The sequence below is a fragment of the Muntiacus reevesi genome, chromosome 5 (assembly GCF_963930625.1).
Source record: "Muntiacus reevesi chromosome 5, mMunRee1.1, whole genome shotgun sequence".
Classification (NCBI taxonomy): Eukaryota; Metazoa; Chordata; class Mammalia; order Artiodactyla; family Cervidae; genus Muntiacus; species Muntiacus reevesi.
Genome location: NC_089253.1, coordinates 101,335,720 through 101,352,023, shown reverse-complemented (window position 1 = coordinate 101,352,023; position 16,304 = coordinate 101,335,720). Strand labels below are relative to the sequence as shown.

Genomic DNA, 16,304 nt, shown 5'->3' with positions numbered 1-16,304 from the left:
AATTCACTCAAAGTAAGAGCACTCCCATTAACAGAACTTCTTAAAGTATGGAGGTCTTTCCTCAATTTTCTATTTTTACTACATTCACATATCCTACCTTTTGTCATACACACACTCCATCACAAACTTCAAAAACTTCCAGTAGCCACACTTACACCTAAGTACTGAATTTGGCCTTTCCAGGGCCAAATCAATAGTTATCTAAATTAACTGATTTATACATTTGAACTGTATAACAATGCTGCCTGTCATCCTAAAGTTCAGCTGAAGCTTTACACTGACTGTAAAATGTTAATGTTATTATAATTTTACATACAAAGTAAAAATAAAGCAACAAAGGATTGATATTAATAAAAATTTTATACTTCAAATCTTATACAATTAAGCCAATGATAAATCCACTCATTCATGCAACAAATATTCTTTTAGTTCTTCTGTGTATTAAGTATTTGTTTTAGGGGCAAGGGATACAACAATGAACATGGAGTTTAAGTTCCAGCACAAGTTAAGTTGAGTGTGCTTGGGGTGAGTGGCAAGGAATCATTAGGTAACACAAAAGCAGACATGTTCAGTCTCAACTGGATCCTTAATTCACTAAGCGCAATAATTTAAGCGTTAAGAACAACAGAATCAAAGAACATGCTGGAAATAAGTAACTGAAGAGTATGCCTACAAGGTAAAGCGTAAAAAGGGACTTAAAACTTTTTGAGTTGAGTACTCCCCACTTCTAACTTCAAATACAATGTGAAGTCTATTATTTACCTTATATATTTTTAAGAAAACAAAGCAAATTTTAAGCATATTTTTAAGAAAACATTATATGTGAAAACAGAATACCTATAATTTTTTATACATTAGTAGAGTTAAACCCTAACCATATTTATTATTCTCTCCTATAGTCATTTCATTTTCTTTGTATCAGAGCTATCAGCAAGCCTGCCATTTGAGTCTACACCAAAAGTAAGTCAAAAAACTTGGCAAATTCTAAAGCATGGGCAAGGGTCAGGAATTTCTTTTTTAAAAAGTTAAGTATATGGGGATGAGCCAGAGTAGCAGAGAATGATGGGAGTAGAGGGAGTGGAATAAGACTACAACTTCCTGTTTTTGGAGGAAGGACTCAACAGTACATTAACAACAATTTAATCCACTCCTGCATTTAATCCTATGTCTTAGAAGTTGCTATTCCAAACAAGGTTAAAATCACTTGTGACTTCTAGAGTCTGTGAATAAGCTGGAATGATGATCCAAGAATGGGTAAGGTAGAGTGGCTTAAAAGACAATGATTATCAGTAATAGTTATTGGAACAAACTGGGTAACTGATTTCATCATGAAAAGAAAATTTAAGACATAATACCATGAAAAATGTTCTATACACATCACACTATTAAGTACACACACACACACACACAAAATCTAGAACAGGCATTTTCTTTGAAGATGTCAAAAGGTTTATTAACAAATAATACAGTACAATTTCTCCCCAGGAGGCAGTCCCTGTAGAAAGCACTAGTCAAACACAAAGCTATCTCTGGGGTGGTGGCTGTTGTTTTTGAAGAGCTGAGGAAAAGGGCACAGGTGGATGTGTGGAAAGGAGATACACCAAAATCTTAATTCTGGTGGAATTCTGAGTAACCTTTCTTTGGTATTTCAGTAGCTTCCAAATTTTCAAATATGTAGGACATGTTAACAATCCAAGAAATACTATTAAACAAAATATTTACTTAAATAACAGCTAATTCTTCTAAAATAAAGCCTTTTCACTAATAATGGTAAAAGAGAACCACCTCATTTAAAAACAAGTATCAAGAAAAATGTTCACCCAAAAAATACATGTAGAAAAGGCATCCCATAAAAGAACACCCAGAAAGGTGTGTGCTAAAAATTTTTTAAAACTTGCTCAAATATACTACTGAAAGAAACAAAAAAAAAAGGCATTATCAAACAAGAAAATTTTTAATAATAAAAATCAACTTATTTGAGAAAAACACTAACAATATAACTTGCCAATTAATTTCCAAAATAAGGCATTTTGCTAAAATACCATCTCAATAAATAAATATTTAGAAACAGTATTTTCCCAAAGAATTATGTTTTCTTTTATGTAGTGGTGTATCAGCAATCCCAAGAAAAACCAGAGCATTAAGAATAAAGATCTTCTTAATGATATTCCTGGTATTTATCATAAAATACAGTTGAATGCCTTTAACAGATGATAACAACCTGCTTCTAAACAACAACACTAAGAACTGCTAGTAATAGTAAGTATAACATACAAACAGAAAAATCTGTTTTGAAGGAAACAGTTACACTGACTAGTAGAAATAAATTCTTAAAAGAGTCAACTAAAACTTTTAAATGTATCTTTAAAAACAGCTTTGTATAATATACCCACAAAGATTCAACAAGAATAAGTGCCTCTGTGGCTCTTTTCACTATGCTTTCTGATATTATGCTTTGTTTGCAATTCTTCACCAGAATGTTCCCTGTACAAAGATCATCAGCATTAAGATACTTCTGGCTGGATTCCCCAACTCTTTTGCCATAGACAATTAACATCCACTCCAGCAGAGTCCCTCAGAAGAATATCCAGGGTAACAGATCAAATATGTCCTAACCCTTCTGTGGGAACCCCTAATCCTCACGTCATAGGTCCAACAAAGCCATCACCCACACTGAGCCTCCCCTCTACCATGGCTGGTATCTGCTGCTTGTGGAATTTTATGGTGAAATAACAGCATATCACAGTGACAAATGGCAGTGGCAGCCATGCTGCAACTTTCTGTTTAGAAGTTGTCTTCTTGCTTTTAACTGACAAACTTCTTCAAATCTCTTCCAGGGACTCTGCAAACAATGGAAAACAAATTAGCGACATTGTGCACCGTACATATTTAAGCAGTAAGAACGTCTGTCGTCTGTTCCAGAGCTATCTTTGCCAAATGTCTGTGCCCATTAAGAGGGGCCCATATACTAAGAACTAATGTTGTCCCTTCACCATAGAACAAGAAACTTCTGGGAACCAGATAACCAGACAACCAGTAAACGGAACAAAAGGCAAGTCATTATTTTTTGAGAGGAGAGAGGAAGATATCAGACACCTTCTATAAAAGGCATGAGTAAAACCTAAAAGTTGCTGGGATGACCAAGATATCCCTTTATAAAGCATAACTAAAAGGTAAAAAACTACATTTACTTTTTATAATAAAGTAACAGGAAATTTGTTACTGAAAAATACATGGGTCTTCAGAATCATATACTTCCTCTGAAAACCAGCTTTATTATCTATTCTCTTAGACCTGAGATACGGAAATGGTAACCAATTTATCATCCAAACCAGAACACTTTTGAGAATAAAATGGAGGCTTTAATAATATACTTAGACAGCAGGCATAATCTATGACTGCTCCAGGCAAAGAAAAGCATAAGATCACTAACAAATACTATCTTTGTTATGGAGATGTTATGAGTATCAAGAAAGTATTTAACACAGTGCCTGGCATAAGCCCTATGTCTATACTGCGTTATTTGTATTTAGAAATGATTGCTTATAATAAAGTGGAATGACAACTGTCAAGTATTTTTCCTCCAAACAATTTTACCACCAATGTCCCAGAATGTAACTCTTTGAAAAATTTACTCAAAAAAAACTAAATACATGAACATCACTTTCTCACAATCTACATGTACCAAATACCCTCTCTAGAAATATACTATTTAATACTATACCCAAAATAGGCCGAGAAAAACCCCCCCTCATTTTATCCACTGCTTACCCACTGTTAAAGCTCTCAAAATGACAAATACCCCCCTCATAAACAAGTGGATGCTATAATCCAAAAAGAGAGTTTCATACCATCAGTTATGAAAAATGCTTGCAACCAGGTGCCTTTCAATTTCCTTCCACAGCAGTGTTTCTGCCTCTCCAAGAAGCAGGTTCTCCAGTTCTTCAAAGTTCATTTTTTTACTGTTGAGTGCCAATTATCCAGAATCCACACAGGCATGTTAAATGATGGTTGCCAACATGAAATGCCAGGATTCTACCATCTGCTTCCCCACCTCTGTAGTGGAGTTGTAAGGATCAGAAACAGACCCCCTAATTCACAAACACACACACATTCTTTCAACATATTTATAGTCACTGTCTCCTATGTAACAGACACACTTGTACTCAGTCATTCTATCTATCACACACTTGGTCAAGCAGTCAGTACACACATATATGTATACATACTGGTATATGTATTGATATATGTATGTGTGTGTGTGTATATATATATATATAATATATGCATATATATATATACATGCAACATACACATATGGATAAAATAGAACTATTTTAGATAGATTCAGAACTACCTAAAACAAACAAACAAACAAAACAAATTTGAACTCCTTACATGGGCACATTTCTAACAGAGAACTTCTATGTCTGTACATGTTTGTTTTAGTGTAAATAAAATCGATCACCAGGGCCTAACAACCAACATACTGCTCACGCTTAGTATCAGACACACAGAAATACACATTTCTATGAGTTCCCATGTTGTGGCCAGAAACAAACTCTCAGAACTCCTGTCGATACAATGGTTTATTTATGTTTCACAGTAAAGAGAAAACAGAGTAACTGCTGCTTTTACCATTTTCTGCTGACAATTTATATTTCCAAAAGCAAACACACCTGAGATTTGCCCATCCAAACCCACTTATTAATGCCTCTGAAATGGCTGTATAATTACGAAAGTTCTAAAAGTGCAACTTATTTTTAATTTGAGAAGAATTCAATAGATACCAAAAAGAAAGCAATTTCCCCAACAGCCATTTGACTCTGAGTCCAAAAATAAACATTTAATCATTAGTGTGAGGAACTCAGTGGCATCTTCAAAGTACTATAAGTGGACAATTCTGCTGAATGGGAGCATTTGCATTTACAATTAAAACCAGTTTTATAGAACAAAAGCCAGTCTCTGAACAAATGCACATAATAAATGATCACAAGTGGCAACCGCAGAGATCTATAACACAATCTCAGTGCAATCTCTAAGTGGAAGGCTCAGTAGAGAAACAGGTATTATTACAGACATTTTTTAAAGTCACAGAGAACAACCAACTTGGGCGAAACAATAAAACAGGGGCAAAAATACTCTTTGTTTCTAAGCCTGAGCAATCATCACCATGGCGGGATGGGAGGACAGCTCATCAAGTGGGATTTTTCTCTTACATATGTTAAACTGAGAGTACCACTTCAGAGCACAGAGTAACCAGATTTAAATTTCCATATTTCATTCTATGCCATCACAAATATTAACTTTCTATTTAGAAAGATACTCCAGACTTACTATGTAATATGGTATATGGTCATACATACTAAATTATTTGACAGTGAAATCAAATAGTTGATTTGATTTCAACTATAGTTGACTCAAACCAAATATTGAGTCATCTCAATAGCAAATTGCTACAAAATATTATACTTACTGCTTCTTTAATTTCACAGGAGAAGACATGTATCTGGAATTCTTCGGAACCATGGGAACTCTCTGTAAATGCAAAGCAATTGCTCTCTGTTGTCCCATCATGGCCACGTGCACAGAACAATACCTTATAAATTGGAAAAGATGCTATCTCCATATTGTTGGATTGGTCTATGATTCTGCAAAACAGTTATGATAAATTAGATTAAATATTAACTATCAAAGAACAAAGGCAGTTTTACTAGGCCAGTAACATACAATTTTCTTAAAATCACAAAACTAAACTTGTACTAATAATCATCCAAGAAAACAAATTATCTTCATATTTTTATTATACACACACACACAAATTCTTTACTTTCTTTTCACAGTTACTTCACTTTTGTGTCCTATGATCCAGTTCACTTCATCTCAAAGCCAAGGATACACTGCCTGGTAAAATCAATGTTGCCCATCCCTAAATACTAGACTTGTTCTGTTATGGTAAAAGAAACACCCAGAAAAAACAGAACAAACCATCCCTGGAGAGCTCATTTCTATTTAAAGCAAAACCTGTAAGTTTATCTAAGTCCCAGGTCATTCACTGTTCAACAAAGACCTCTCTTACCATAAAAAAGGTCAGAGTGGTTCCAAAGATGAACTTAATGAAATGTAAGAGGTAAAAGGAGTTTGTGGAATTTTTCAAATACTTCTCTGACCTTCCCTGTATAAATCCTAAGATTCTGGATTGATCCAAAACCTCAAGACTACTTGAGGATATCAAGTGGTGAAACTAAGGGGTACCCATTAGGAATAGAGAGGCAAATCAAAACACTAAGTCTTTGTTAAGGCATGTTTGGCACTGTGATATTTAACAGATAACAGTGAAAGGTATTTTGACACTTATAGACGATACTGTACAAACAGTCCATATACAAAACCCTTTCCTGAAAAATCAAAGCATTTTTACCAAAATCTTGTAAATTTGTATTGCTACTATTCTGGTACTTAGTGCTTTTCCCACATTTTAAACGTCAGAGAATGAGGCAAATCAGAAAGATTTTGAAGAAGATTTAAATCAGCCTTCAGAGAATAGTACAGGCCAACACTTTGGCCACCTGATGCAAAGAACTGACTCATCTGAAGAGACCCTGATGCGAGGAATGATTGAAGGAGGGAGGAGAAGGGGACGACAGAGGATGAGATGGTTGGATGGCATCACTGATGCAATGGACATGAGTCTGAGTAAGCTCCAGAAGTTCGTGATGGACAGGGAAGCCTGGCGTACTGCAGTCCATGGGGTCACAAAGAGTCAGACACAACTGAGTGACTGAACTGAACTGAAGACACATTTGACCTATTCTCCTAGACTTGGTTCACTTATGGGTTCATTCAGCATATATTTACTAAAAACCTGCTATGGACCAAAACTGCTCCAGACAATGAAGCTGCAGCAGGAAGAAATACCAATAACCTGCTTCCACAGAACTTACATTCTAACGAGGAAGAGAAACAATAAACAAACAAACAAAGATGTAATATCAAGGCAAAGAAAGGTTCTTTGAAGGAGAAAAGGCCCAGTGAAAGCAAAGAAGGATGGTTAAGATATGATCAACGGAGGTTTATTTTGATAGTTTGACAGTTTCTTACAAAACTAAGCATACTGTATGATCTATCAATTACATTCCTTGGTATTATTCAAATGAGTTAAAACCCTGCACAAAGATGTTTACAGAAGCTTTATCCACAATCACCAAAACTTGGATGCAATCGCAAAGTCCTTCCATAGGCCAATGGATAAATAAATTGTGGTACACCCAGATGATAGCACATTATTCAGCACTAAAAAGAAGTGAGCTACCAAGCCACAAAAATTCATGTAAGAAAGTTAAATGTCTACTATTAAGTAAAAGAGGCCAACCTGAAAAGGCTATTTATTACATGATTTCAACTATATAATTTACTGGAAAATGCAAAAGCTATGGTGACAGTAAAAAGATTAGCAGTTGCCAGGGGCTGCAGGAAGGGACAGATGAACTGGCAGAAGGCAGGATTTTCAGGACAGTGAAAGTACTCTACATGACACTCCAACGCTGGATACATGTCATTATGTATTGTCCAAACTCACAGCATGTACACCACCAAGAGGGAACCCTAATGTAAACTATGGACTTTCTAAAATATGTCGGTGTAGCTTCATCAGCTGTAACAGCTGTACCACATGGAAGAGGGTGAGGGAAGTGTGTGTTTGGGGAGGTGGGGGTGCCTATCCAGGATATGGGCAATCTCTGTACCTTCTGCTCAATGTTGCTGTGAACCTAAAATCACTCTCAAAAGTAAACCCTATTAAGAAAAACAGGGAGGAAAAAAAAGACTTCTTTCAATAAAAGGTTTCTTGAGGTGAAACTGGAGAGAAGCGAAAGAGTCACTGGAAAACCAAGGAAAGCCTGTTTGGGCAAAGTAGGGACCACACAAAAGCCCCACGGGAGGACTCCTGAGGCAGGATTCAGGACTACCTGTGAGAAAGGACAAAGAGGCTACTGTGAGAGGAACAGAGCAAATGAATGAAGTACATGTAGTGACAGAAGTGAGAACAAAGAGGGCGGGGGAGATGATCGGGTCAAAGCAGATCACAAGGGCCAGACACGGTAAGAAAGAACTTCAAAAATAATCACAAGTGTGACTGGAGGCCACTGATAGGCTGAGTGTAGGAAAGTAACAGTATCTGATTTACATTTAAAGAAATCCAAGGTTCAACACATAGCTGATTCACTTCGCTGTTCAGCAGAAAACAAACACAACACTGCAAAGCAATTATACTCCAGTAAAAATAATAAATAGAGTGTTAGCTGTTGAGTCGTGTCCACCTCTTCTGCAAGCCCAAGGACTGGAGCCTGTCAGGCTCCTCTGTCGTGGAACTCTCTAGGCAAGAATACTGGAGTGGGCAGCCATTCCTTTCTCCAGGGGCTATCTTTCCAACCTAGCAATCAAACGTGGGTTTCCTGCATTGCAGGCAGATTCTTTATTGTCTGAGCCACCACGGAAGCCCAAATAAAATAAACGGGTTGTATTTACATATCCACAGAGCACAACACACCACATATGCTGGCCGTAACTCTCTCCAACTAATAATGTGATGAATTCATTCCAGATACTACGCAAAACAAATAAATACAGCCAGGCCAAAAAAAAGAAAAAAGAAATTCAAGATTCAGATGACATTATAAATTACTCCCAGCAAAGCATATGAGAAAAAGCTATTTTGCTTCTTTCCAGTCTGATGTGAAGAGCTTAAAATCTAGGGAACAGTCGTTTTCTGAATCGCTGTTAAATGACAAGGTGAAACACAAATCATAGATATTTTTAGTTATAGGATATAACTATATAGTTATATAGTTATGTATAGGAATACGATACATTTATAGTATTCCAAGCAAATTTTACAAATGCCCCAAGCAAATAAGGAATACAGTCTAAACCAAAACATGTTCACCTTGCACAGCTACAGAGTAAAAGTGAATCCAAAGTAAGTCCAAGGTCTCATTCATGATAAAGTATTATCACCACTATCCAAAAATAACTTCACACACATCTAAGGACGGTAAAAAAAGATTAGAGCTTACCTCACAGAACCTTCTGGAACATTTGGCACATACAGAGTAACAGGAAAGGGGTGCTGACTGGAAGATTTCATAGTTGCCATTGCCCGTAAAGCTTCCACTTCATTACGTGGGGAAGAAACCTTCATACATCCTAAATAGGTCAGTTTGTTAAATAAAACACTATCCTCTTCAGGTATTTCACTTGGAGAAGATGGTCTGGGTGTAGAAATTTCTGAGGAAAGAAAAAAAGAAACACTCAAAAGTTAATGTAAAATTTCCCAGTATAATTTCATCTATTGCCCAAAAACGAATGAAAACATTGCAAATAAAATTAATCTCCAAAATTTACAAGCAGTTCGTGTAGCTCAATACAAACAACCCAATCAAAAAGTGGGCAAAAGACCTAAACAGACATTTCTCCAAAGACGACGTACAGATGGCTAATAAACACATGAAAACATGCTCGACAGCACTCATTATTAGAGAAATGCAAATCAAAACCACAATGAGGTACCATCTCATGCCAGTCAGAATGGCCACCATCAAAAAGTCTGCAAACAATAAATGCTGGAGAGAGTGTGGAGAAAAGGGTGGGAATGGTACAGCCACTATGGAGAACAATGTAGAGATTCCTTAACTGGGAATAGAACTGCTATACGACCCAGCAATCCCACTGCTGGGCATACACACCAAGGAAACCAGAATTGAAAGAGACAGATGTACCCCAATGTTCATTGCAGCACTGTTTACAATAGCTAGGACAAGGAAGTAACATAGATGTTCATCTGCAGACAAATGGATAAGGAAGTTGTGGTACATGTACACAATGGGGTATTACTCTGCTATAAATAAAAGAACACATTTGAGCCAGTTCTAATGAGGTGGATGAAACTGGAGCCTATTATACAGAGTGAAATAAGTCAGAAAGAGAAACACAAACACTGTATATTAACACAGATAAATGGAATTTAGAAAGACAGTAATGACCCTACATGCAAGGCAGCAAAAGAGACACAGATGTAAAGAACAGACTTTTGGATTCTGTGGGAGAAGGCGAGGGTGGGATGATTTCAGAGAATAGCATTGAAACATGTACATTACAATACGTAAAACAGAGACCAGTGCAAGTTCGATGCATGAAGCAGGGCATTCAAAGCCAGTGCTCTGGGACAACCCAGAGGGATGAGTGGGGAGGGAGATGGGAGGCCTGTTCAGGATGGGGGACACATGTGCACCAGTGGCTGATTAATGTCAATGTATGGCAAAAAACCATCACAAAATTGTAAAGTAACTGTCCTCCAATTAAAATACACCAATTCAGTTCACTTCAGTTCAGTCACTCAGTCGTGTCCGACTCTTTGCGACCCCATGAACCGCAGCACGCGAGGCCTCCCTGTCCATCACCAACTCCCGGAGTCCACCCAAACTCATGTCCATTGAGTTGGTGATGCCACCCAATCATCTCATCCCCTGTTGTCCCCTTCTCCTCCTGCCTTCAATCCTTCCCAGCATCAGGGTCTTTTCCAATGAGTCAGCTCTCCCCATCAGGTGGCCAAAGTATTGGAGTTTCAGCTTCAACATCAGTCCTTCCAATGAACACTCAGGACTGATCTCCATTAGGATGGACACCACAGTTCAAAAGCACCAATTCTTCAGCACTCAGCTTTCTTTATAGTCCAATTCTCACATCCATACATGACTACTGGAAAAACCATAGTCTTCACTAGACGGACCTCTGTTGACAAAGTAATGTTTCTGCTTTTGAATATGCTGTCTAGGTTGGTCATAACTTTCCTGCCAAGGAGTAAGCGTCTTTTAATTTCATGGCTGCAATCACCATCTGCAGTGATTTTGGAGCCCAGAAAAATAAAGTCAGCCACTGTTTCCACTGTGTCCCCATCTATTTCCCATGAAGTGATGGGACCGGATGCCATGATCTTAGTTTTCTGAATGCTGAGCTTTAAGCCAACTTTTTCATTCTCCTCTCACTTTCATCAAGAGGCTGTTTAGTTCTTCTTCACTTTCTGCCATAAGCGTGGTGTCATCTGCATATCTGAGATTACTGATACTTCTCCTGGCAATCTTGATTCTAGCTTGTGCTTCTTCCAGTTCAACGTTTCTCATGATATACTCTACATATAAGTTAAATAAGCAGGATGACAATATACATCCTTGATGGACTCCTTTTCCTATTTGGAACCAGTCTGCTGTTCCATGTCCAGTTCTAACTGTTGCTTCCTGAGCTGCATACAGGTTTCTCAGGAGGCAGGTCAGGTGGTCTGGTATTCCCATCTCTTGAAGAATTTTCCACAGTATAGTGATCCACACAGTCAAAGGCTTTGGCATAGTCAATAAAGCAGAAATAGATGTTTTTCTGGAACTTTCTTGCTTTTTAAATGATCCAGTGAATGTTTTCAAATTTTAAAAAATTTAGGTCTCTCTGTGTTTTCATTTATTTTAATGTTTATCCTATATCTTATGAGTTCTGGAATTGGTCATTTTGTACTTCAGATCTCTCAAAGTATTATCTTACTTATCTATAACTTCTTTAAAGGAAAAGAAAAAAAAGTCTAAACTTTGTATTTTAAAAAGTAAAAAATACAGAGTTCAAATGATATAAAACATTGAGGAGAAAAAGCTATACTAAAAACAGTGTAAACATGCCAAAAAATAATGAAAATAACATTAAATTTATTAAGCAGCCTAATTTCCTAAGCAAAAGTCAACAATGTTAAGATATTCCATCTCACATTAGTATCAACAAAAGTCAAACTCCTTATTTTGTTCCATCCTGGCTTGCTCGCTTCTACAAACTATGCAAGTATCCCAATGAAATTTTTTCCTCAAAGTAATTATTTTGATGAATTATCCTATGAATGCTCCCCCAATTCTTTTTTTAAAAAATCCACTTTAATTCTAGCAAAGCATGCACATAGCAAAGTCCCAACTGTGGTTAGAGAGCATTCATCTGCATATATCAGGTAGTATAAAGCTTCCCCTCCATACTATCCCATCCACACCTAAAATTCCCATTCAGCTAGTCTCCAGCTCTTCCTGTTACCCATATCCATGCTGCACAAAATTAAGCATGCCTGTCTCACCCAAACTAGATCCTGGTGGCACGCTCCAACTCTCATTAGCAGGATTATACTTATAGGATATTAATATATAATTCACAAAAGCCATTCTCAACCTTCCCACCCCAGTTTTCAAATATTATACTAAATCATGCACCCTTCACCACTTTTTTTTCTATTGAAAAACTAAAGTCATTCAAAATGAAGTATTTCATCTACCATGTTCTTCAATCACTGAAGCATGTTTCTCCCTGCTTTGAATCTGTTCAGTGTACTGTATTTCAAAAGAGACAAGAAACTACAAATACAATATAAAAAGAAAGAAAGAAAAAACTACAAATACACTTTAAGGTTGAATGTTAATGTTATGTATGTGTGTGTGCAGAATGAATTTTGTTAACTGAGCAAGTACTTATGCAAAAACAATTACGTGCAAGAGCCACTGGTAAAACTATGCTTCAGTGACTGATGAACATGGCAGATCAAGTAGTTCAAATGGTCTAATTTATGTGTAACTGGAGTCCTACAAAAGAGGGAAAAGCATTCTAAAGAAATAAATATTTTATAAAATCTGTGTAATGCACACATTCATGAAACTCGGTAGACTCCAAATACAAAAGCAATACACAAATCGATCCAAAAATGACAGATGGCAAAATTAGTAGACAAGACCTTTTAAAATAACTATTATAAATATGGTAGAGGAATTAAAGAAAAACATCTAACAAAAGCAGGAGAAAAATGGAAGACAGAAAAAAAGAAACGAAAGAAATTCTAGAGACAAAAAATGCAAGAGCTGAAATGAAGTATTTTCTTGGTGAATATAACAACTAATTCTAATTTGCATAAGAAAATAAGAATGTTAAAGAAGCTCCTTATATTATAAAGAACATAATAAGAATGTTACAGAAAAACAAAACTAGAGGGAAACTGAAGAGCACCAAAAGTCATAAATAAGACTTTTTCCTTACTGTTTAACTTCTTTAAAATACAACAGACTGCTAATTATATCCATTTGGAAATCTTATTAGTATGTCTAAAATTGAATTCATTAGACATCTATTCAACTATTCATATCTTGAATAACTTTTGAATCCATCCTACTTTTCTTTGGCTCCACACTCATTACCCAAATTACTACAGCAGTAACTTTCAGTTCTTCTTTCCTCCAATTCATTACCTACACTTCAGCCACCAAGATTTCCATAAAGATGAAAGAAAGAGAGAGGAAGGAAGGAAAGGAGGGAGAGGGGAAATAAATTAGACATACCATGCAAACAGATACACCACGTAAACACTAATTCTAAGAAAGCCAGAATGGGTATATCAGTACCAGAAAAATCAGACTTCAAAACAATGAACAGTAAAAGGAGAAAAACAGACATTTCACAATAACAAAAGGGTCAATTTATAAGAAAAATGTAATTTAAATAGTGGCTATGACGCTCATACCAGAGCTTCAAAACACCTGAAGCAAAAACCAGCAGAACTGAAGACCCTCAAACTGAGCCAGTCAAGCCAAAATAACAAGTCTATTACAGCTTCTATCTATTAACTAAAAACACTGGGCAGAATATAAAAAGTAACTACCTTAGGACTGTTTTTGTTTTGTTTTGTTTTAAAAGCAAATAACAATAGACAAATTGGATAGAGAAGTCAAAACCTGAAGGATTACCAGTATAGTACTGAATTTCCTTTTATATTTTTTTCATCCTTTATATCTCATATTTGCTCTAAGGGCAGCCCAAGTTGCAGAACTGTGCAGTGAGCAAGAAAACTACGAGAGAAATCCAACCTGTCTGGCTGAAAAAACAGAAAAAGGAGTCCTTGTAAACAGCACAGTGTTTGGGGAGTTATAACATTTCTCTCTCTCTCTTTTGTCTCTCCCAGTTCCACCACAAGGCCAGCCCCAATGACACAGCTCCAGCAGAGAGAGAGAGAGAGAGAGAGAGAGAGAGAGAGAGAGAGAGAGAGAGAGAGAGTGTGTGTGTGTGTGTTTGGGGAAGAGGAGGCACGTGTGGGGGACTGGGGGAGAAAATGGAGCATCTAGAACTCCAGGAAGAAGAAAAGAAACTACTTTTCAGTAGGTAAAACGCCCAAGCAAGGGGCAAGACTCTTGTGGTTCAAAAAGAAAAAGGAGGCCTCTGCTATTTTTTTCTTTCTTTTCTCTCACCACTCTATCCTAAAGTTGACTCTCATCATACAAGACCACAAAACAGCACAAAGTAACAAAAACTCTAAGTAAGAAATCCATCTTTCTACTTAGGGGAAGAAGGAAAATGGGCCCCAAGAAGCCAAAGAGTATGGGGGAAACCGTGAGTTGGAGTAGGCAATCCCCTAATTCTGTGTATGAACTAACATAAGTATTGGGGTTCACCACCATACTATACATGTGTGGAACAGACCAAAGAAGCATAGCAGAGGTTTTAGAATTGACTGACTTTGGAACCAGAAAGCAAGACAGAACTTGCAGTCTGGATGCAACCAACCGAACTGCCTGCTAAAATAAAATCAACATTCTTCAGAGGATTTTACCTGGAAATACAATTTCAAATGTAAGAATCAGAAAGTCTGAAGAAAAAAAAAAAGAAAGTCTGAAAAAAAATTCAATTACTTAACAACAACAACGATAACAAAAATCAAACAAAGGTGACCAACTGTCAAGGGAAAAAAGCAATCAAAAGATACCAATCCCCAAAAGATGCAGTTGCTGTAAGCATCAGAAAAAGACTTTAAAACTGGTATTACAACCATTCTCTGTGGCATAAAGGTGAAAGAATTCAGAATGAATAAAAATATTAAAATCTGCAGCTGAGGAACAGAAAATGTAAAAAGGAACAAGGTAAATTTAAAACCAGAAAGACAGAGTATCTAAAATTAAAAATTCACTGGATGGGCTCAAAAGAAAGGAGGTAACTGGACTAACAGTCAGTAAACTGGAGCACAGATCAACAGATCTAAACTAAAGAGAGAAAAAAGATTGGGAAACAATGAAAAGTCTTAGGAATTGTAGGAAAATGTAACACTTTGTTGTCTTAGAGGAAAAGACTATGCACAAAAAAACTTCCAAATTTCATAAAAGATGTAAATTTACATATTCAAAAATCTCAATAAACATCAATAAAGATAAATTCGAAGAAAATCATACCCATATAATCAAACTGCTGGAAAATGAAAATATTAAAAGTAGACAGAGAAAAACAGCATGTTACAAATAAGGGAACAACAAATGATTCAAATGACTGCAGATTTCTCATCAGAAACTATGAAGAGAAGACAGTAGAACATCTTTACAGTACTCAAAGAAAACAACTATTCAAACAACACTGACTGCTCCACAGAATTCCAGGGGTTAGGTATGTCAATGGAGATAAAAGACCTACTCCCTGCCCAGGGCCCATTTTAAGCAGATGTGTTATAACTATCGGGCTCAGACTTAAAATTGTGTATAATTTTATTTTGAGGTTCAAGATTTCCAGAACTATTGATGATGACAAACATTTTATTTGGTATTCACTTTGTGCCACACATTTTATTAATACAAAATACTTTCTATGGATGATATGGATGGTACCATTTAAGTTTCTAAATCCCTATGAAATGGTTTCTATTTTATCTCTATTTTACAGATGTGATAACTTACTGTTAGAGAAGTTGAATAACTTGCCCAAGCCACAGACAGAGCCTGGACTCAAACCCAGGTCTGAGCTCCAAATATGTCTTAATCTCTAAGTGAAATGAAGTTGCTCTCTCGCATCCAACTCTTTGCGACCCCATGGACTGTAGCCTACCAGGCTCCTCCGTCCATGGGATTTTCCAGGCAAGAGTACTGGAGTGGGTTGCCATTTCCTTCTCCAGAGGAATCTCTAAAAAATGTCTAAAATAGAACAAATTAAAAGCAAAATGAAGTATATTCTGCTCTTAATTATAGAGAGTATCAGCTCTTCAAGGGAAAGAATTGTTCTATCCTCTTTCTATTCCCAGCACTTGTAACAGTCTCTAAAAGTCTAAACACTCAATAATACACCAAACAAATCAATCAGTAAATAAATGAAATTTTTTAGAGTTAGTGATCCTTTCAGCAACCAAGTAATGGCAAACACACATCTCTGGACACTATTGGATCCTATTCTATCCACAACTAAAAGTATCATAACTGCAGCCTCCACGTAGA

The 16,304-nt window shown here is 36.5% G+C and overlaps 1 protein-coding gene across 3 annotated transcripts in view; it reads right to left on the bottom strand.

Moving 5' to 3' along the window:
* RABGAP1L (RAB GTPase activating protein 1 like) overlaps window positions 1-16,304 on the bottom strand; it is a 657,985-nt gene that overhangs the window by 563,033 nt on the left and 78,648 nt on the right. For all 3 annotated transcript variants that reach the window (XM_065936086.1, XM_065936087.1, XM_065936089.1), the window contains exons 4-5: window positions 9,075-9,285; window positions 5,477-5,651 (exon numbers count right to left, since the gene is read on the bottom strand). In XM_065936086.1, the coding sequence (XP_065792158.1) occupies window positions 5,477-5,651; window positions 9,075-9,285 (386 nt within the window). The remainder of the gene's footprint in view (window positions 1-5,476; window positions 5,652-9,074; window positions 9,286-16,304) is intronic.